The sequence below is a fragment of the Pseudopipra pipra genome, chromosome 7 (assembly GCF_036250125.1).
Source record: "Pseudopipra pipra isolate bDixPip1 chromosome 7, bDixPip1.hap1, whole genome shotgun sequence".
In the NCBI taxonomy this organism is placed as follows: Eukaryota; Metazoa; Chordata; class Aves; order Passeriformes; family Pipridae; genus Pseudopipra; species Pseudopipra pipra.
The window spans coordinates 1,728,031-1,749,946 of record NC_087555.1 but is presented as its reverse complement, the minus strand read 5'-3'; the positions used below and the strand labels follow the sequence as shown (position 1 = coordinate 1,749,946).

At 55.4% G+C, this 21,916-nt stretch overlaps 2 protein-coding genes across 3 annotated transcripts; both read right to left on the bottom strand.

Moving 5' to 3' along the window:
- Window positions 1-6,654: 6,654 nt before the first annotated feature.
- Window positions 6,655-12,926, bottom strand: LOC135416883 (uncharacterized). Of its 2 annotated transcripts, XM_064660177.1 has the most exons (15): window positions 12,197-12,926; window positions 11,886-11,950; window positions 11,349-11,771; window positions 11,033-11,181; window positions 10,655-10,802; window positions 10,222-10,409; window positions 9,997-10,134; window positions 9,603-9,717; window positions 9,295-9,432; window positions 8,772-8,948; window positions 8,485-8,640; window positions 8,225-8,326; window positions 7,871-7,973; window positions 7,548-7,604; window positions 6,655-7,251 (listed from the first exon to the last, which is right to left on the bottom strand). In XM_064660177.1, exons 1-15 carry the CDS (start codon window positions 12,309-12,311, stop codon window positions 7,046-7,048), a joined length of 2,280 nt encoding a protein of 759 aa, XP_064516247.1. In that variant the 5' UTR covers window positions 12,312-12,926; the 3' UTR covers window positions 6,655-7,045. The 2 variants fall into 2 exon arrangements, with proteins under 2 accessions (XP_064516247.1, XP_064516248.1); XM_064660178.1 differs by lacking the exon at window positions 7,548-7,604.
- A 1,853-nt stretch (window positions 12,927-14,779) lies between these two features.
- Window positions 14,780-20,335, bottom strand: LOC135416881 (uncharacterized). The gene is made up of 15 exons (XM_064660175.1): window positions 20,020-20,335; window positions 19,709-19,773; window positions 19,172-19,594; window positions 18,856-19,004; window positions 18,478-18,625; window positions 18,045-18,232; window positions 17,820-17,957; window positions 17,426-17,540; window positions 17,118-17,255; window positions 16,595-16,771; window positions 16,308-16,463; window positions 16,048-16,149; window positions 15,694-15,796; window positions 15,371-15,427; window positions 14,780-15,074 (listed from the first exon to the last, which is right to left on the bottom strand). The coding sequence occupies exons 1-15, from the start codon at window positions 20,132-20,134 to the stop codon at window positions 14,869-14,871; spliced, it is 2,280 nt and encodes a 759-aa protein (XP_064516245.1). The 5' UTR covers window positions 20,135-20,335; the 3' UTR covers window positions 14,780-14,868.
- Window positions 20,336-21,916: the final 1,581 nt, after the last annotated feature.

Here is a 21,916-nt window from a genome sequence, read left to right as displayed (position 1 = left end):
AGAAAATACTGATAATACCTGCTACTTCAGCTCATCCAAAAGTTACCAGTGGGAGGGGGATTTTAAGCCACTTGCACTAAGGGTCCTTGGTGAAAGAAGTGCATGCCAGCTGTCAGGCACACAGATTCTGTAACAACTGTGCCAACTGGTTCCTCAGAAACGCTCGCGGAAAAAAATATTGTCACTTGCAAACAGATCAAAACAGCTCTAAATAACCTTACCCCGGAGTTCAGATGGCAAAAAATAATACAGAAAACTACCATGGTACACATCTGGGACACACTATCCCTAGTAGGAACAGGAACAGATGTCTGAAGTTTGCAACAGCAACTGGTATTCCCGTGCCAGTGCCTGGTGCAATCATGCCTGGCCTGATAATGTACTTCGTGTGCTTTCTGTGCTGCACACGCTGAAAAAAATGATACAGAAGGAGCAAAACAACAACAGACAGGAGGAAGGAAATGGAGAACAGAACTTCTGTTGTCTCTTTTCCTGCTGGGGTTTAGTTTCACGACCTTCTGCCTTTAAACCGTGCATCTCATCAAGCACATCCCAGTTTCTTGCGGGACATGGGAAGAAGAACTTTCTTTTCCTTTATGGCTGCAAAGGTTTCTCAATAACAGAATTAATAAAATCAGATCTATGATAAACTGTTCAAGAGACTAAATAAAAGTCTCTTAAATAATAATACCTGAAAGGATCTCTTACACATTTAAATAATTAAATAGTTTAAATAATTTCGATTGAGAGGTTATGTAAAATGTCTTATTTCAGATACAAACATTCGGACACCTGATCAGTGTCTTTTTGGAAAGGAATGAAGGAGGGTTAAAGAAATTACAATTATCAACTGGCAAGCCTTAGCAAGCAGATTTCAGCACATTATATATAATTCAGGGAAAACTGCAATACACGGATGGAAAGATCGTCTTTGGTTTTTAAAAATCAGATTGTAAATATTTCACTGGGCTTTATTTTCTGTGTTGATTGTGTGGTGTTCAAGTATCCATTGCATTATATTTTTTGAGGCACTAGTGGACACCAGCAATAAAAAAAAATCAGCAATTTTGCCTTATCCATGTGGAAGCTAGACAGTTTATTTCAAGATAATTGTCATAAAATGTGCCAAATGAAAACCACGGAAAAACAAAAGAAAAACATATACTTCAGTGAGCAGAAAAACCAACTAAAACAAGAAGCTCAATCTAAATAAACAACTCAAGGTATTTGGTCAGTTTTCAGCAGTTTTAGCAGATAAAGACTTTAAGAGCCATGCATGCATCCAAGCACCCCTTCCAACTCAAACGATGTAGTTTTATTTTACTGAGACCACAAAAAAATGACTTTTCCTTCAGACTTTTATGTATCCTAATTTAATGTTACAGTACCTTATTAATTTCACTATTAAACTGGTACTGCTAATTTATTTGAGATTTATGTTGACTGATTTTACAGCAAGAAGAAAAAAAAAACAGTATTAAAAGGAAAAAAAGAGAGATAGATTTAAGAGCTGCACAAAAACCACGAGTCTGAATTCTGCAAGAAAACCCACATTAAGTTTCTTCTGAGCTGCTGATCAGTTAAATTATTTACTGATTTCAAATATATAACATAGAACATATTTCACATTAACTCTGAATGTGTACATAGAGAATGGCCATGGCACATCTGCCTTTCAGCAGGGATATAAAGAAATGGTAAGGGTTCTTTCATTAATATTATTTCCCTGTCTTGCAGAGCCAGCAAGGTCTCAATTCCTTAAGTGCTACTAAATTTTTTAAGTAGACAAAATGCCCTGATTCTCAAATCAACTCATTATTCAGAACCAGTAAGTTTAATAAGAATGAAATGCCCCAGAGTATTTGACAATCCCCTTGCCAAAAGAAACTCAAAAAATTAAACTATCACTTAAAAATTTCTCCCATAATTAACTGAAAATCATTTTCCATTTCTTCCCCCAAGTCCATAAAATTCTTATATCACAAAGAAACTTTAAGGAGTGATATTCATTCATTTCTTTTGGTCTTGTTGCCTCTCATAGCTGTACACAAGGATAAGGGTTATTGCATCTCTTGAATATGCTTTTCCACTAATACTGTTGCCTGACTTGTTATATCTGAAGAGCTAGAATATTTCAATTTGTGATTATATTATGTCTAGGCTATTAGTCCCAAAGTTCTTCAGTTCTAGGATAATTCTAAATTGTGCTAAGTCTCCCATTTGAGTAATTCCTGTAGAGAGCATTATCTCTTCATTCTAGCCTATGCAGTCATGATGGGCACATGTCTAATTAGGTGAAGTTGTAAACTCTTCCAGTATGTAACATTCACATCTCTGGTAGCTTTATCCCAGCTTCAATCCATTCCTCACTTCTAAAGTCACATTTAGAAGTATCCCTAATATTCAGAATATGACAATTAAAATCAGATTATACAGCAGAGTTATGGGAAAAGAGAAAGCATGGCATTTAATTTAAATATCTTCCATATTTATGCAGGAATTGCAGAAATATATAAAACCCCAGAATAAACAGATTCTCAGGTAAAGCTCCTACCCAATCTGTCAGACACTAGAAGCAGGGAAGGAGGAGTACCTGCAAACGCAGTTTATCAATAGTATGAGATTTAAAGGAATTCAAAACTTTATATTTGAAAATACAGAACTCTGCCTGAAATTAAGGGGGTCTTCGATTGAAAAAAACAAAGAAGCAAACCTCAGAAGCAAGTAATTTTTTGCCTAATAAGTGAAGAAATACATTTAACCCAAAGATTTCTCAGCAGGACTAAAAAGATGCAAAGGAACTCTGGCAAAGAGACATGAACCAAGTGTTCGTGATTTGTTGGGAGTTTTTTGTTGTTTTGTGGGGGGTTTAAGGAATTTAAATCAAATTACTGAGCTTGACCCACACCTCATACTCCCAAAATTCCAGGGAAACCTAAACAAGAGTTTTTCCCCTGTGATTTCCAGATAATTTGGCTGCTGCTCCAGTAAATAGAAAAACATCTCTCTTCATTCTCTTTAGGACTTCCAGTCACAATGACCTGTTATCAACTTCTCAGGGTGACACTTACCAATGACTTCATTCACAGGGAGCATTTGGTTTTTCTAGTTCATCAGTCTTTTGAGTAATTACTGCATTCTCTAAGCCAGGTTACCTTAATACAATTGCCTCAGGTTTCTATTTCACATTCTTAAGAAAATTAGAAAATTCAAAGAGTTTATAAAAATAGGACCCAGCCAAAACATTTCGAGCTTCATCACAGCTTGTGTACAACTGATAGGAACAGAATTTAGATTTAGTCTAGATTAATTAGCCAGCTAGGATTGTCAACAAAAAGTGACTACATATATCAGATGGAAATACAACGTGATTTTCATTGTCTGAAGCAAACAGAAGCAGCCCAGGAGTGCCATGGCCTCAGGCATGAGGACAGAGTTCCTAACACACACCATGCTCTTCATAGACTGTGCTAATGCTCCCTAATGTGTCACTGAAATTTTGAAGCTCCTGAATTTTAGAGTATTACTCAAGCTTTCTGTTACAATCTCATTCCATGTGAAGTCTTAAAGCCCTTGATCATGGTAATTCACCTGAAGCTCAGCCTTTCTTTCAAAATTAGCTGACTTATTAGGCAGCAAGGCAACCTTTGATAAGAAAACTTAGGAAGTTCAACACAGAAGCGCAAAATATATTCCAAACGAATTACTGCTGTCTCCAGTGAGTTAATATCGTATATGATTTATTCTAAAGCTGGAAAAGGCAGAATTTCATCTGCTTTTTTAAACCAATTTTCTACTGAATAACAATATCTGGAGCTGGCAGCTGAATGAACTGTCACTTTGAGCTCCCCCCACCTGGCACAGCCGATGACAATCTCGCTCTCGCAGGTGAGCTGCTTGTCAGCTCTACTGTCAAGACACTCCGAGGTGCTTACGCAGGGAAACAGTTATTAATGAATCATTTGAACATTGTTTCTCGTTCCTCCCCCTCTGCTGAGCTCAGCGAGTTCTGTTCCTTGCCTTTACAGCTGCACAATGACACAGAACCACAGAGCACGATGGGCCAATACAGGGAGAATCTGGAGCACCTTCAGCAGCTGGGGATGTATTAGGCATTGACATGGCATAGGGTGGAATGTAGCAGTTTAAACCAAAAATATCTTTTATATCAGGTGTGAATAACCTGAAATCAACCTTAAGGACACCCTGACACATCTGCTGAAGGCAACACTGGAGGGATGACAACGCAAGCCAAGTTTTGTCTTATTCATCTGAAACTGTGAGCAAGGATTCACTGCTAACCGTTGTAAATTAGCTATTAATGAGGTCTATTAGAAGCCATTCGTGGTTCTCTGTCTGCAAGCTGCACCAAACCTTAGCATAAGATTAATACGTCTTCCAGATTCCTTAACTGAAAGCACATTGCGTTTAAATTCTAATTGCTGTAAAACTTACGCAGTTGTTTCACATGTGTCACATGCCAAGAGAATAACAGTGTGCAGAAGAAAGGCAAAACCAGTCTGGCACATGTTTCCTGCATCTCACTGAAGTACCATTTTCCTGGGCACTGCCTGAGGCAACAATCACCGACAAAGCTCTGTGCAAACATTGAAATAAGAAAAATTAATGGCCACAGCCACTTTCTCAACATCAGACAGACTGACTAAGCAAACCTGACTTACATTACTTTCTCCTTTTGCTCTGACCCAGTGATTTAGGATTCACATCAAAGAACATCGATCAAAATAAAGAACTTGCTGTTTTGCCACTAACATGTATTTGATCCACGAATTCACAATTCTTTTTAGAAGGTAGTGATGGAAATTTCAAATGTTCCATAGGAAATACCTTCTCAAACGTCCTCAGGTTTTTAAAACACCACAGCTGTAATCAATTTTGGTACACAAACCCTTATTTCATCACCAAGACAATCAAGTAACTATTACTTGCTGTCAAGTCCTAAACACGTGCACACATTGAAGGGTATTATAAAGTCAGTTAACTGGCTGATTACAGATGTGTGGGTTTATTTCAGGTTTTAAGTAATTCTTTACTTAATGTTTCCACCTTACAGGGATTTTTAGAGTGAGTGCAGATAAATTTTGTGCTAGGCTACAGAAGTTGCTATGGAAGATGTATTTTCATTAGTCCAGCACACAGATGGTAGACAGGTAGGTAGCCTGGAAAGCACAAAATGCTCTGACATTTGGTCAGTTTTTCAGAAATATCTGGGGGATTTGGTTGTTGGCTTTTGTGTTTGTTTGGATTTTTTCCTTTATCTAGTTTACATCTACAAAAAGTAGTATGTCTAAAATCTTTCACTGGAAACAACAAAACCACATGGCACTGAGAATATTTTACACAAATTGCAAGGATTAGTGAAGGAAAACTGAACTCAACTTTTAACCAAACCAATAACAGGTTCCATTTTAAAAAATGCTATTCATTTTAATGTACTCAGCATTAATTTGCTTGTAATTATACAGTGTTGGTATGAGACACCATGAGCTATTTGAGTTTCTGCAGATGTTTTCTGTCTGAATTTCTAAACTTGAAATCCTCATCATGCTGCTAGTGACATTCCTACCACTCTAGAGATACCAACACTAATACACATCTGCATATGCCTGTTGAAAATCTAGGGCTGAAAAAAAGAGAACAACAGCATTTATCCAAAAGAAAGCAAGCCTATAAGCTTTGGCTGTTAGGTGAAGTTAGTAGGCCAGCCTGGGGAACTCATGGTGAGCAAGAGCTTTCTGGTGTGGCACACTTCGTCTGTACGCAATTTTGGCAGACAGACTGCCAATTCCAGCACACTGCTCCTGCAAGTGAACAACTGCCTTTTCACCGAGGAAAGAAAGCCCTCAACCCCCATCTCTCCTGTGCAGTGTGTGGGCCACTCTTGGCACTCCATGGACACAGACAGCTTTCTGTGCTGGCACCTTTTATATGGGAGGAATCTCCATCCGTATGCAATTCTGGGAATCAGACAGCCAATTCCAGCTCAGGGCTCCTGCAAGTGAACAACTGTGTTTCCAACCAGGAAAGAAATGCCTTACCCTCCATCTCTCCTGTGCAGTGTGTGGGCCACTCTTGGCACTCCAAGGACACAGAGAGCTTTCTGTGCTGGCATCTTTTGTCTGGCAGCAATCTTCGTCCGTATGCAATTTTGGGAACCAGCCCTGCCCCTGCCACTTACCCTGGCTGGCAGCACCAAGCAGACGTGCCCCACCAGGGCCCCCTTGCCCTCCCTGTCCCCAGCCAGGCCAACCTGGCCCCCTTGAGGGTGTGTCCACCCTCCTGCCCAGGCCTCCAGACCTTCTGCCGCAGGCATGGGAGATGCCCCGGGCCAGAGCAGCCGGCTGGCAGGGAACCGGGAGGCTGCCTGGGGGCTGCTTATGGCCTCTGCCCCCCAGTTGCTCAGCCCTACCCACAGCCTGTCCCCTCAGGGCCTCCTCTGCCCAGCCTGTCCCCTCACAGCCTCCTGCCACCCACCCCCTCACACATTCCCCTCGCTGCTTCCCACTCCCTTGTCCCGGCAGGGCCTCCGCAGCACCTCAACCCTTCGGGGCCTCCCAGCGCCCCGTCCCCTCAGGCTCTCCCCCAGCCCTGAAGGAGCTCCACGGGAGCTGGCTCAGGAGGCACCTGCCAGCCCTCAGCAAGCCAGACAGCAACACACGGGCAGGCCACAGATGCTGCTTCCCGGCTGGCACAGGGCTTGTGGCCACCTCCCAGGACCAGCTTCTCAGGGAGCCCCACAGCTCCAGGCTCTGCCCATCCGCTCTGCTGCAAGTGTTGAGGCTCCAGCAGAACCCCCCAAGGCCAAGGGCCTTTGGGGCACTTTCCCCTTCCCCACTGCACCTTTGGGCAAGTGTTGTGGAGCACAAGGGCCCTTTTTCCCCTCTTCCCAGATGCCCCGACAACACCGGGCACCAAAAAAAACTCCCGAGTCTCTGTGTATGCTAAGAGGGATTTCATTGTCTCAAGGTGGAGGAACAGGAACTGGTTGCACAGAGGGGTCTGTCCCGAGGTTCAGGTGGTCCCATCAGACAGGGTTCCCAGGATCAGTTCTCCGCTGACCTCCGGCAGCTGCCCCACGGAGGAGCCTCCCTATTCTGTGCATTCTGGAGCTGATCTTCAAACCGCTGGAACCTGGAGAAGACTGAGGTCTCTGGACAGCTCTTAGGATTTCCTGGGTTTGAAGTGCCAGGCTTTTGACAGCAGTGCTGTCAGGAGTCATGCCTTCAATAACTAAAGAGAAAAGAACAGAGCCAAGGTCAGAGAGCAGATCTCTGGCGAGTCAAGAAGCCCCTCCTGCCAGGACCATCCCACCCAGCTCTTGCCATGGCCAGGAGGGAGCAGGGCCCAACGGGATCAGCCAGGAGGTGCTGGCCCCCAATCCCCCCCGTGCCCCTGAAATCTCTCTCTGCTCTGCCCAAGCCGTCCCTCATCTCTGCAGGGAGCAGAGCCCTGCGAGGCCAGGGCAGGATTGCAGCTCCCTGCCCAGGCTCTGTGCTCCCCTCACCAGCCCCACTGCCCTCACTCACCGTCAATGGCGATCTGCAGCTCTTCAGGCTGTCCCTTCAGGTACCTGCCGGCGATCCCTGGGAACACAGACCCTGTCAGGGCCCCAGCGGCACAGCTCCCCCCCGGCGGCGCTGCCGGCCCGGCCACGCACCCTCCTGCCCTGGCAGGGCTGAGCCCGGGGCCTTCCCGCCTCGGGACTCCCCAGGGCTGGGCTGGCACAGGGTGGCAGCCACCAGGGCACTCGGGGCTCCCCAGCACATCCCTGGGCCGCATCCTGCTGCCGCTGCAGCAGCCGGGGCTGGGGCCGAGCTGCAGCGGGGCGGGGAGGGACCTTGTGGCTCACCAGTGAACCTGAGGGCCGCCTCTCGCACGGACTCCTGTGGGCTCTCCAGGTATGCCAGGGCCTGGTGCAGGTACTCGACCGCTCTTCTCTTGTCTTTTTCCAGCTGCAGAGAGCGGCAGGGCACGGAGGGAAGGGTTGGCTGGGGCTCTGCCCCTTGGCCAGGCGCTGCCTGCGCTCCAGCGGCACCCTGGCTCGGGGGCAGAGCAGCCTGCAGAGGAGCCCGCACGCCCCAGCAAGGCAGTAGCGGGTGGGGCGCAGGCTGCTGTGCCACGGGCGGCTGCAGCAGTGGGCAGGGGCACAGTGCCGGCCCCGCACTCTGGGCATTGGGGACTGCGGCTTTGGGGTCGTCCTTACCAGGCACTCACTGAACCTCCAAGGCTGCTCTGCCTTCAGCAGCTTCACGAGATCCCTCCTCTTCAGCAACCGCGCTGCACGAAGCAGCGCTTCCCGAGACGCCTGCAGAGCAACAGAGACCAGGACATGGCACTGCAGCCCAGGGCACGGGACCCGTGTCCCTGGACCAAGGCCAGGAGGAGATTGGAGCCTTTGAGGTGCCAGGGCAGGAGACAGCCCAGCCTCCTGCCACGGGGACACCAGACCCTGCAAGTTCTCACTTCTGCCACGTCCTGGTTCTCATTATGCCAGTAGAAAAAAAGTGGGAGCAGGCTGAAGATGATGTGTGTCTTCAGGGGTTGTTTACTCTCCTCCACTCCCAACTCCATCACCTTTCGGAAGAGGTAAATGGAGAGCACCTGCACGTGGATGTTGTCCTGATGGAAAGGAAGAGGAAAAGACCTCAGCACCGGCTGCTCCAGGCCCACTGAGGCACAAGCCTGCAAGTCCACAGGCCACAGTTTCCTGGCAGCACCCAGCGCCTGGGGTGGGGGGCATAGAGCCTTACGTGGCCAAAGAGTGTCTGGAGCACCTCAGCCAGCCGCAGGGCAGTGGGGGTGGAGATTGGGATGTCTCTGTCCTCGACTTCTTTGATGAATACAGAGAGGGCCGCCCAGACCAACTCTCCGTCTGTATCCCACAGAATGTCCACGAGGCTTGGTGTCAGGCTCCACACGCCGTCAGCCTGTGTGGAACACAATGCTGTGCTGTGAAGCCATGAATCATGGAATCCTAGAATATCCTGAGTTGGAAGTGACCCACAAGGATCACTGAGTCCAACTCCTGGCCCTGCACAGGACCATGCCCAACAATCCCATCGTGTCCCTGAGAGTGTTGTCCTTGAGCTCTGGCAACCTTGGGGCTGTGACCTCTTCCCAGTGGGGCCTGTTCCAGTGCCAGAGCACCCTCTGAGTGAAGAACCTTTCCCTACTCCCCAACCTAGACCTCCCCTTGGCCCAGCCAAGCCCAAGCGATTGCGCTCCCCAGCCCCAGGCTGCCGGCACAGCTTCAGCCAGTTGCCCCCTCCTCACCATCACAGGATCCTTGCTCAGCACCACCAGGATTCTCAGCACCACGCGACGCATCTCTGTGTGCTCGCTCAACAGGCACCTGGAAAGGACCTCCAGGAAGCTGTCACTCCACTCAGTCATGTCCAGGCAGTCCAGGATCTGAAAGGCACGGAGCAGTGACGGGATGCCCGGCCGGCAGGAGCCCAGACCCGCACCGGGCTGGGCCCAGGCAGCAGCGCAGGGCACGGCACCGTCCCGGGCAGCTGCGGCTGCGAGAGGGCAGAGGGGTGGAGGCAGGTCAGCAAGGCAGCGCTCGCCATCAGGCTCACCTCCACAACGAACGCCAAGGCAGGAAGCTCCCAGGAGATCTTCTCCCTGGTGAGCAGCCCCAGCAGGCAGCAGGTAACCCGGTAATACAAGGGGCTCGAGGCACGGCACAACTCCCTGCCCCGGGGGAAACAGGCACCATCAACCCTGAGCCAGGTGGGCCAACCTCTCCCGGGACTCACTGACAGAGTCCTGGTCTTTCCCCACCAGTCTGGGAGGGGACGAGGGCGCTCTGGCAGGCGGCTCCTCCTGTGCACCCGCCTCTCCCAGCCTTTGCCACTCTGCTCGGCCATCCCTGGGTGACAAGGCCCTCTGGCCCACGACCACGGGCACTGCGTGGGGTGCCCCGTGCAGAGGGCAGAAATGACAGGGGCAGCGGGGACAAGGGGGTCTCACCTGGCCAGCAGACCCACTGCGTAGTGGCGGCTGTCAGCCCTGAGGAGCGTGTCCCAGCCACGCTTCCGTTCCATTGAAAGCACGACATCTTCACACTCCAGACGACAAAGCAGGGCCTTCATGGTCAGCACTGCAAACCTGGGTGCAGAGCAAAGCCCCGGTCACGCTGGGAGCCCTGAGCAGCCCCGAGGGCATGAGAGGGTCAGGAGGACTGGGACTGAGCACCTCTTGGAGTTTGTTGGAAGGTCGTATTGCTTCTGGCATTCCTTCCACAAGGTGTCAACTTCCTCTGGCATCTGCTCTGGGCTGATGGAAATCTGAAAGAGCAGATCCACGAGGAGACGGGGGGAATCCTTTTTCAATGGCTCTGGGCACTGGAGCACCTGGAGAATCTCCCAAATCACCCTGGTTGCCTGCAAAAGATAAACCACCCGGACACAGCTCTCAGTGCCCACATGTCCATGTGAAAGAGCCCAGGTGTGGGAGGGAGAGGCCAGGGAAGACGCAGGGGCAGCCCCCAGCCTGGTGCCCCTGAACCCGCCCCTAAGCCAGGTTTCCAGCCCAGCGCCTGAGGCAGGGAGATGCAGTGCTCGAGGAGGATGGAGAGCTGCTGGAGAAGCAACCTGTGGGCAAGTAAAGTCCAGTTCCAGAAACTCACAGCCAGGCCAAAGACATCCGTTTTGTCCCCGTCGGAGGTGGACATGCTGAGCCGTGGCCAGTTCTCCATCACACGGAGCAGCTCTGGCAGCACCCTCTCCACTGTCCTTCCCGATGAGGCGATGGTCTTCCACAGGGTTGCAGCAGCTCTGTGGGGCCAGAGTTCTGTGTCAGGGGGGTGCTGGCCAAAGTGCCTTGAGGAGCAGGGAGGGACCATGGCAGCAGGATGGAGGCTGACATGGCAGGGCTGGGAAACAGAGGCTCCAGATGGTCCTGGAACTCTCCGTCCCTCTGGCAGACCACGTGGGACGGGATGGACAGGGCGATGCGCTCTGAAGGCTGGTGAGCCCCGAGCCGTGAAGGCAGGGAGGCCCTGTACCTGTCACACGATGGGGCACAGCGCAGGAGGGTGAACACAACATCAGCAGGGTGTGCCTCAGTCACCCTCAGAAACTCCGCCAGCAGCTTCTCTTCTGGAGTGGCGCTGGCTGTCAGTCTCTGGTGCACGTTCCTGACGAAGGCTGGCACCTGGAGGAGGCATGGGGGAAGAGCTGCCAGCTTGCCCAGCTTCCCTCACAAGTGCTTCCCTTCCCACCACACTGTGCTGGCCTCAAAGGCTGAGAGGGCCCAGGGGAGCTGGCTTGAGGGGCCACAAGCCCCTGGAGTGGCTTGAGCCTTGGGCACAGGCTGCTTACTTGCTCTGGACTGGAGACACCATTCTCCTCAAAAATCTCTGGAGTGGGAGCATAGTTCGCACTCTCCCTGGGCACGAGGTCAGTGTCTGCAGTGCCCTCGGTCATTGCAGTGTCGGCCTCCGCAGTGAGATCGGGCGGTGCAGCGCCAGAGTTTGTGGGTTCATCGCTCAACGGGATGTCAGAGATTGCAGTGCCATCGATCGATGGGCTGTCAGTGTCTGCTGTAGCATCAGTCAAAGCAGGGTCAGACTTTGTTGCGTGAACAGTAGGCGGGGTATCACAGTTTCCTGTGCCATCAGTCAGTGTGGTGGTGACATCAGGGTCCGCCTCGAGCTCAGTCGGGCTGGGGTCAGGCTGTGCCATGACCTCGCTTGGTCCGGTTGTGGTCCTTTCACGCCGAATGCCCAAGAATTTCAGAAAGTTCTGCAGAAGAACGGAGAGCAGGGAAGAGCGGGATGTGCCCTGGAGAGCTCCAACAGCGGTGCCAGGCTGAGCAGTGGCAGCAGGCCCAGCCCAGGAGGCCGTGGCTGCAGGTACCTGTGCTGCCCTGCGGAAGCGGCCACGGGCACGGTCCTGTTCTTGTGTTTGGTCCTGTCCTGGATCTGGCAAAGAGCGAGCGCGGTCAGAGCTGAGGGGCTGCGGGACAGGCCGGAGACCACGGCCCAGCCCTGCGCTCCACAGGCAGGGCCAGCCCCGGGATGGCCAGTGCATGGAGCTGCCAGGGGATCAGCCCTGGGCCCTCCTTCCCCTTCCCCCTCCCTTTCCCTGGCCATGTCCACAGGGGACGGGGTGGGATGAGGCAGAGCTGGCTGCAGCCACCAGCCCTGTGGCCCAGCTGTGCCACTCACCTTCCTGCAGGGGATGCAACTGCTCCATCTTCTCCAGGTGCTGGGATAGGGCAGCTCCAGGGCCTTTCTTCTTCATCCGAAAGGGCCTGAGCAGGCTCAGGTGTCTTCCCGCCATCCCACAGTCTGGCGTTGAAGACACCTGCAAGAGAGAGACACCTCGGAAGATCTCCGGGTCACCAAGTCCGGCAGGCTGCCCTCGAGGCCACCTACCGCAGGGATTGGAGACTCCGGAAAATTTCCGGGTCCCCAATCCTGTGGTCTGGCCTCGAGGGCACCTGAAAGAGAGAAAAGCCTAACAAACGGTATGGGTCAGCAAGTCCTGAAGTCTGGGCTCAAGGACACCGGTAACACAGAAAAGCCTAGCAAACGCTAGGGGTTAGCAAGTGCTGCAGTGCGGCCTCAAGGGCAGCTGCCGCAGGGATTGGGGACACCTCGCAAAAGCTCCGTGTCACCAAGTCCCGCGGTCTGGCCTCGAGGACGCTCGCACAAAAGAAACGCCACCAAAACGCTCCGGGTTAGCAAGGAACGAGTTGGCTGCACGGGGGCTCCGCACAGCACCGCTCTGTCCCGTCCGTCCCGTCGCACGCTCCGAGGAGCACTGAGGCGTGGCCACCTCACCACCACTACTAAGTCATCCCGTGTCACAAAGGGCCCTGTGACACCCTGCCCCGTGCCATCCCACCGTGTCACAAAGGGCCCTGTGACACACTGCCACGTGCCCTGGGGACTCCCCCAGCCCGGCCAACCTGTCCCAGGCGGGAAGGAGTCCGTTCTCCAAAGCATCCAAGACAGCTGGACACGGACTTTAGACACAGCTGAAAAACTAAGCAAACCCTCCCCTGCTGTGCCTGCCCACGGCAGCAGAAGGAGCCCCCTCGGCTGCCGAGGCAGCCGCAGCGGGAAGGCCACGGGGCCTCCACACGAGCTGGCACGGGCTCCTTGGGAGAAGTGCCGGCTGGTGGCCCTCCCGAACACGGGGCTGTGACACACAGAAGGAACGTGGGGGCGAGGGCACCAATGCTGCTCCCATCCCGTTGCCCGGGGCTGCACCAAAATCAGCAGCTCTGGCAAGTCCTCGCCCAAGGAGACCTGCCACCGCCCCCAGTCCTGGCAGGGCCGGTGCCCATCTCCTGCCCCACACAGCTGTGTCCCCGGGGCACTTCTCTGCCACAGGGCAGCCAAAGCCAACGGGCACTGATGTCTGCGCTCTTGCAGGGGGTTGTTGGGAGCGGCAGCTGGAGCAATTGGTGGCCCTGTTCGCCAGTTGTCAGAAGGTAGAAACACTTTCTCCTTGTGGGAATGATTTTTTCGGGCAAGTGATGAGCTGCAGCACAAAACTCCCCTCAGTTGTTGAGTTTTGCAGGAAGATTAGATTGATCAGACATCCTGTCAAGTTTCCTTGTGTTATTTGGACTTTTTTCTTGCATTCTGCAAAATAAAAGCTGCCCGGTCTGATGTTCAAAGTTCCAGTTGCTGTGTGTACAGCTGTGACTCCCAGCTGATAGCCAGGGCATTGGGGAAAGTGGAGGGGACAGGGATGCAAACCTGTTCCCTGTCTCTGATTAAGGTGCCGGCCTCCTGAAGGAGCAGCCAAGACAAGTGCGGGCAGCAGACGTCTTTTGCCGGTTGCTGCTCCCACATGGACACAGGGCACACGTGTTGCCACGGGTCCAGAACACTTGATGCAAGAGCAATGGGGGGCCGTGCATTGGCAGGGAATGGGCTCCAGCAAGGCCAAAGTAGGATCCTCTAGCAGCAAAACCTGAGCTTGTAAACTGGGCCATCTTCGCAGCAGACAGCACAGTGCTGACTTCCCTCCATCCTGCAACCTGAGCCAGAGAAGGCCTTGCTTCAACTTCTGCTGCTTCTTCCTTCCACTACAGAAAGGCCTGCGTTTTGAGTTCAGAATCCCTGGCCCCCTTGGCTGTGTGCCTCTAGGCCTTCTGCCGCAGGCACGGGAGATGCCCCGGGCGAGTGCCAGAGCAGCCGGCTGGCAGGGAACCGGGAGGCTGCCTGGGGGCTGCTTATGGCCTCTGCCCCCAGTTGCTCAGCCCTACCCACAGCCTGTCCCCTCAGGGTCTCCTCTGCCCAGCCTGTCCCCTCACAGCCTCCTGCCACCCACCCCCTCACACATTCCCCTCGCTGCTTCCCACTCCCTTGTCCCGGCAGGGCCTCCGCAGCACCTCAGTCCTTCGGGGCCTCCCAGCGCCCCGTCCCCTCAGGCTCTCCCCCAGCCCTGAAGGAGCTCCACGGGAGCTGGCTCAGGAGGCACCTGCCAGCCCTCAGCAAGCCAGACAGCAACACACGGGCAGGCCACAGATGCTGCTTCCCGGCTGGCACAGGGCTTGTGGCCACCTCCCAGGACCAGCTTCTCAGGGAGCCCCACAGCTCCAGGCTCTGCCCATCCGCTCTGCTGCAAGTGTTGAGGCTCCAGCAGAACCCCCCAAGGCCAAGGGCCTTTGGGGCACTTTCCCCTTCCCCACTGCACCTTTGGGCAAGTGTTGTGGAGCACAAGGGCCCTTTTTCCCCTCTTCCCAGATGCCCCGACAACACCGGGCACCAAAAAAAACTCCCGAGTCTCTGTGTATGCTAAGAGGGATTTCATTGTCTCAAGCTGGGGTAACAGGAACTGGTTGCACAGAGGGGTCTGTCCCGAGGTTCAGGTGGTCCCATCAGACAGGGTTCCCAGGATCAGTTCTCCGCTGACCTCCGGCAGCTGCCCCACGGAGGAGCCTCCCTATTCTGTGCATTCTGGAGCTGATCTTCAAACCGCTGGAACCTGGAGAAGACTGAGGTCTCTGGACAGCTCTTAGGATTTCCTGGGTTTGAAGTGCCAGGCTTTTGACAGCAGCGCTGTCGGGAGTCATGCCTTCAATAACTAAAGAGAAAAGAACAGAGCCAAGGTCAGAGAGCAGATCTCTGGCGAGCCAAGAAGCCCCTCCTGCCAGGACCATCCCACCCAGCTCTTGCCATGGCCAGGAGGGAGCAGGGCCCAAGGGGATCAGCCAGGAGGTGCTGGCCACCAATCCCCCCCGTGCCCCTGAAATCTCTCTCTGCTCTGCCCAAGCCGTCCCTCATCTCTGCAGGGAGCAGAGCCCTGCACAGCCAGGGCAGGATTGCAGCTCCCTGCCCAGGCTCTGTGCTCCCCTCACCAGCCCCACTGCCCTCACTCACCGTCAATGACGAGCTGCAGCTCTTCAGGCTGTCCCTTCAGGTACCTGCCGGCGATCCCTGGGAACACAGACCCTGTCAGGGCCCCAGCGGCACAGCTCCCCCCCGGCGGCGCTGCCGGCCCGGCCACGCACCCTCCTGCCCTGGCAGGGCTGAGCCCGGGGCCTTCCCGCCTCGGGACTCCCCAGGGCTGGGCTGGCACAGGGCGGCAGCCGCCAGGGCACTCGGGGCTCCCCAGCACATCCCTGGGCCGCATCCTGCTGCCGCTGCAGCAGCCGGGGCTGGGGCCGAGCTGCAGCGGGGCGGGGAGGGACCTTGTGGCTCACCAGTGAACCTGAGGGCCGCCTCTCGCACGGACTCCTGTGGGCTCTCCAGGTATGCCAGGGCCTGGTGCAGGTACTCGACCGCTCTTCTCTTGTCTTTTTCCAGCTGCAGAGAGCGGCAGGGCACGGAGGGAAGGGTTGGCTGGGGCTCTGCCCCTTGGCCGGGCGCTGCCTGCGCTCCAGCGGCACCCTGGCTCGGGGGCAGAGCAGCCTGCAGAGGAGCCCGCACGCCCCAGCAAGGCAGCAGCGGGTGGGGCGCAGGCTGCTGTGCCACGGGCGGCTGCAGCAGTGGGCAGGGGCACAGTGCCGGCCCCGCACTCTGGGCACCGGGGACTGCGGCTTTGGGGTCGTCCTTACCAGGCACTCACTGAACCTCCAAGGCTGCTCTGCCTTCAGCAGCTTCACGAGATCCCTCCTCTTCAGCAACCGCGCTGCACGAAGCAGCGCTTCCCGAGACGCCTGCAGAGCAACAGAGACCAGGACATGGCACTGCAGCCCAGGGCACGGGACCCGTGTCCCTGGACCAAGGCCAGGAGGAGATTGGAGCCTTTGAGGTGCCAGGGCAGGAGACAGCCCAGCCTCCTGCCGCGGGGACACCAGACCCTGCAAGTTCTCACTTCTGCCACGTCCTGGTTCTCATTATGCCAGTGGAAAAAAAGTGGGAGCAGGCTGAAGATGATGTGTGTCTTCAGGGGTTGTTTACTCTCCTCCACTCCCAACTCCATCACCTTTCGGAAGAGGTAAATGGAGAGCACCTGCACGTGGATGTTGTCCTGATGGAAAGGAAGAGGAAAAGACCTCAGCACCGGCTGCTCCAGGCCCACTGAGGCACAAGCCTGCAAGTCCACAGGCCACAGTTTCCTGGCAGCACCCAGTGCCTGGGGTGGGGGGCACAGAGCCTTACGTGGCCAAAGAGTGTCTGGAGCACCTCAGCCAGCCGCAGGGCAGTGGGGGTGGAGATTGGGATGTCTCTGTCCTCGACTTCTTTGATGAATACAGAGAGGGCCGCCCAGACCAACTCTCCGTCTGTATCCCACAGAATGTCCACGAGGCTTGGTGTCAGGCTCCACACGCCGTCAGCCTGTGTGGAACACAATGCTGTGCTGTGAAGCCATGAATCATGGAATCCTAGAATATCCTGAGTTGGAAGTGACCCACAAGGATCACTGAGTCCAACTCCTGGCCCTGCACAGGACCATGCCCAACAATCCCATCGTGTCCCTGAGAGTGTTGTCCTTGAGCTCTGGCAACCTTGGGGCTGTGACCTCTTCCCAGTGGGGCCTGTTCCAGTGCCAGAGCACCCTCTGAGTGAAGAACCTTTCCCTACTCCCCAACCTAGACCTCCCCTTGGCCCAGCCAAGCCCAAGCGATTGCGCTCCCCAGCCCCAGGCTGCCGGCACAGCTTCAGCCAGTTGCCCCCTCCTCACCATCACAGGATCCTTGCTCAGCACCACCAGGATTCTCAGCACCACGCGACGCATCTCTGTGTGCTCGCTCAACAGGCACCTGGAAAGGACCTCCAGGAAGCTGTCACTCCACTCAGTCATGTCCAGGCAGTCCAGGATCTGAAAGGCACGGAGCAGTGACGGGATGCCCGGCCGGCAGGAGCCCAGACCCGCACCGGGCTGGGCCCAGGCAGCAGCGCAGGGCACGGCACCGTCCCGGGCAGCTGCGGCTGCGAGAGGGCAGAGGGGTGGAGGCAGGTCAGCAAGGCAGCGCTCGCCATCAGGCTCACCTCCACAACGAACGCCAAGGCAGGAAGCTCCCAGGAGATCTTCTCCCTGGTGAGCAGCCCCAGCAGGCAGCAGGTAACCCGGTAATACAAGGGGCTCGAGGCACGGCACAACTCCCTGCCCCGGGGGAAACAGGCACCATCAACCCTGAGCCAGGTGGGCCAACCTCTCCCGGGACTCACTGACAGAGTCCTGGTCTTTCCCCACCAGTCTGGGAGGGGACGAGGGCGCTCTGGCAGGCGGCTCCTCCTGTGCACCCGCCTCTCCCAGCCTTTGCCACTCTGCTCAGCCATCCCTGGGTGACAAGGCCCTCTGGCCCACGACCACGGGCACTGCGTGGGGTGCCCCGTGCAGAGGGCAGAAATGACAGGGGCAGCGGGGACAAGGGGGTCTCACCTGGCCAGCAGACCCACTGCATAGTGGCGGCTGTCAGCCCTGAGGAGCGTGTCCCAGCCACGCTTCCGTTCCATTGAAAGCACGACATCTTCACACTCCAGACGACAAAGCAGGGCCTTCATGGTCAGCACTGCAAACCTGGGTGCAGAGCAAAGCCCCGGTCACGCTGGGATCCCTGAGCAGCCCCGAGGGCATGAGAGGGTCAGGAGGACTGGGACTGAGCACCTCTTGGAGTTTGTTGGAAGGTTGTATTGCTTCTGGCATTCCTTCCACAAGGTGTCAACTTCCTCTGGCATCTGCTCTGGGCTGATGGAAATCTGAAAGAGCAGATCCACGAGGAGACGGGGGGAATCCTTTTTCAATGGCTCTGGGCACTGGAGCACCTGGAGAATCTCCCAAATCACCCTGGTTGCCTGCAAAAGATAAACCACCCGGACACAGCTCTCAGTGCCCACATGTCCATGTGAAAGAGCCCAGGTGTGGGAGGGAGAGGCCAGGGAAGACGCAGGGGCAGCCCCCAGCCTGGTGCCCCTGAACCCGCCCCTAAGCCAGGTTTCCAGCCCAGCGCCTGAGGCAGGGAGATGCAGTGCTCGAGGAGGATGGAGAGCTGCTGGAGAAGCAACCTGTGGGCAAGTAAAGTCCAGTTCCAGAAACTCACAGCCAGGCCAAAGACATCCGTTTTGTCCCCGTCGGAGGTGGACATGCTGAGCCGTGGCCAGTTCTCCATCACACGGAGCAGCTCTGGCAGCACCCTCTCCACTGTCCTTCCCGATGAGGCGATGGTCTTCCACAGGGTTGCAGCAGCTCTGTGGGGCCAGAGTTCTGTGTCAGGGGGGTGCTGGCCAAAGTGCCTTGAGGAGCAGGGAGGGACCATGGCAGCAGGATGGAGGCTGACATGGCAGGGCTGGGAAACAGAGGCTCCAGATGGTCCTGGAACTCTCCGTCCCTCTGGCAGACCACGTGGGACGGGATGGACAGGGTGATGCGCTCTGAAGGCTGGTGAGCCCCGAGCCGTGAAGGCAGGGAGGCCCTGTACCTGTCACACGATGGGGCACAGCGCAGGAGGGTGAACACAACATCAGCAGGGTGTGCCTCAGTCACCCTCAGAAACTCCGCCAGCAGCTTCTCTTCTGGAGTGGCGCTGGCTGTCAGTCTCTGGTGCACGTTCCTGACGAAGGCTGGCACCTGGAGGAGGCATGGGGGAAGAGCTGCCAGCTTGCCCAGCTTCCCTCACAAGTGCTTCCCTTCCCACCACACTGTGCTGGCCTCAAAGGCTGAGAGGGCCCAGGGGAGCTGGCTTGAGGGGCCACAAGCCCCTGGAGTGGCTTGAGCCTTGGGCACAGGCTGCTTACTTGCTCTGGACTGGAGACACCATTCTCCTCAAAAATCTCTGGAGTGGGAGCATAGTTCGCACTCTCCCTGGGCACGAGGTCAGTGTCTGCAGTGCCCTCGGTCATTGCAGTGTCGGCCTCCGCAGTGAGATCGGGTGGTGCAGCGCCAGAGTTTGTGGGTTCATCGCTCAACGGGATGTCAGAGATTGCAGTGCCATCAATCGATGGGCTGTCAGTGTCTGCTGTAGCATCAGTCAAAGCAGGGTCAGACTTCTTTGCGTGAACAGTAGGCGGGGTATCACAGTTTCCTGTGCCATCAGTCAGTGTGGTGGTGACATCAGGGTCCGCCTCGAGCTCAGTCGGGCTGGGGTCAGGCTGTGCCATGACCTCGCTTGGTCCGGTTGTGGTCCTTTCACGCCGAATGCCCAAGAATTTCAGAAAGTTCTGCAGAAGAACGGAGAGCAGGGAAGAGTGGGATGTGCCCTGGAGAGCTCCAACAGCGGTGCCAGGCTGAGCAGTGGCAGCAGGCCCAGCCCAGGAGGCCGTGGCTGCAGGTACCTGTGCTGCCCTGCGGAAGCGGCCACGGGCACGGTCCTGTTCTTGTGTTTGGTCCTGGCCTGGATCTGGCAAAGAGCGAGCGCGGTCAGAGCTGAGGGGCTGCGGGACAGGCCGGAGAACACGGCCCAGCCCTGCGCTCCACAGGCAGGGCCAGCCCCGGGATGGCCAGTGCATGGAGCTGCCAGGGGATCAGCCCTGGGCCCTCCTTCCCCTTCCCCCTCCCTTTCCCTGGCCATGTCCACAGGGGACGGGGTGGGATGAGGCAGAGCTGGCTGCAGCCACCAGCCCTGTGGCCCAGCTGTGCCACTCACCTTCCTGCAGGGGATGCAACTGCTCCATCTTCTCCAGGTGCTGGGATAGGGCAGCTCCAGGGCCTTTCTTCTTCATCTGAAAGGGCCTGAGCAGGCTCAGGTGTCTTCCCGCCATCCCACAGTCTGGCGTTGAAGACACCTGCAAGAGAGAGACACCTCGGAAGATCTCCGGGTCACCAAGTCCGGCAGGCTGCCCTCGAGGCCACCTACCGCAGGGATTGGAGACTCCGGAAAATTTCCGGGTCCCCAATCCTGTGGTCTGGCCTCGAGGGCACCTGAAAGAGAGAAAAGCCTAACAAACGGTATGGGTCAACAAGTCCTGAAGTCTGGGCTCAAGGACACCGGTAACACAGAAAAGCCTAGCAAACGCTAGGGGTTAGCAAGTGCGGCCTCAAGGGCAGCTGCCGCAGGGATTGGGGACACCTCGCAAAAGCTCCGTGTCACCAAGTCCCGCGGTCTGGCCTCGAGGACGCTCGCACAAAAGAAACGCCACCAAAACGCTCCGGGTTAGCAAGGAACGAGTTGGCTGCACGGGGGCTCCGCACAGCACCGCTCTGTCCCGTCCGTCCCGTCGCACGCTCCGAGGAGCACTGAGGCGTGGCCACCTCACCACCACTACTAAGTCATCCCGTGTCACAAAGGGCCCTGTGACACCCTGCCCCGTGCCACCCCACCGTGTCACAAAGGGCCCTGTGACACACTGCCACGTGCCCTGGGGCCTCCCCTAGCCCGGCCAACCTGCCCCAGGCGGGAAGGAGTCCGTTCTCCAAAGCATCCAAGACAGCTGGACACGGACTTTATGCACAACTGAAAAACTAAGCAAACCCTCCCCTGCTGTGCCTGCCCACGGCAGCAGAAGGAGCCCCCTCGGCTGCCGAGGCAGCCGCAGCGGGAAGGCCACGGGGCCTCCACACGAGCTGGCACGGGCTCCTTGGGAGAAGTGCCGGCTGGTGGCCCTCCCGAACACGGGGCTGTGACACACAGAAGGAACGTGGGGGCGAGGGCACCAATGCTGCTCCCATCCCGTTGCCCGGGGCTGCACCAAAATCAGCAGCTCTGGCAAGTCCTCGCCCAAGGAGACCTGCCACCACCCCCAGTCCTGGCAGGGCCGGTGCCCATCTCCTGCCCCACACAGCTGTGTCCCCGGGGCACTTCTCTGCCCCAGGGCAGCCAAAGCCAACGGGCACTGATGTCTGTGCTCTTGCAGGGGGTTGTTGGGAGTGGCAGCTGGAGCAATTGGTGGCCCTGCTCGCCAGCTGCCAGAAGGCAGAAACACTTTCTCCTTGTGGGAATGATTTTTTTGGGCAAGTGATGAGCTGCAGCACAAAACTCCCCTCAGTTGTTGAGTTTTGCAGGAAGATTAGATTGATCAGACATCCTGTCAAGTTTCCTTGTGTTATTTGGACTTTTTTCTTGCATTCTGCAAAATAAAAGCTGCCCGGTCTGATGTTCAAAGTTCCAGTTGCTGTGTGTACAGCTGTGACTCCCAGCTGATAGCCAGGGCATTGGGGAAAGTGGAGGGGACAGGGATGCAAACCTGTTCCCTGTCTCTGATTAAGGTGCCGGCCTCCTGAAGGAGCAGCCAAGACAAGTGCGGGCAGCAGACGTCTTTTGCCGGTTGCTGCTCCCACATGGACACAAGGCACACGTGTTGCCACGGGTCCAGAACACTTGATGCAAGAGCAATGGGGGGCCATGCATTGGCAGGGAATGGGCTCCAGCAAGGCCAAAGTAGGATCCTCTAGCAGCAAAACCTGAGCTTGTAAACTGGGCCATCTTTGCAGCAGACAGCACAGTGCTGACTTCCCTCCATCCTGCAACCTGAGCCAGAGAAGGCCTTGCTTCAACTTCTGCTGCTTCTTCCTTCCACTACAGAAAGGCCTGCGTTTTGAGTTCA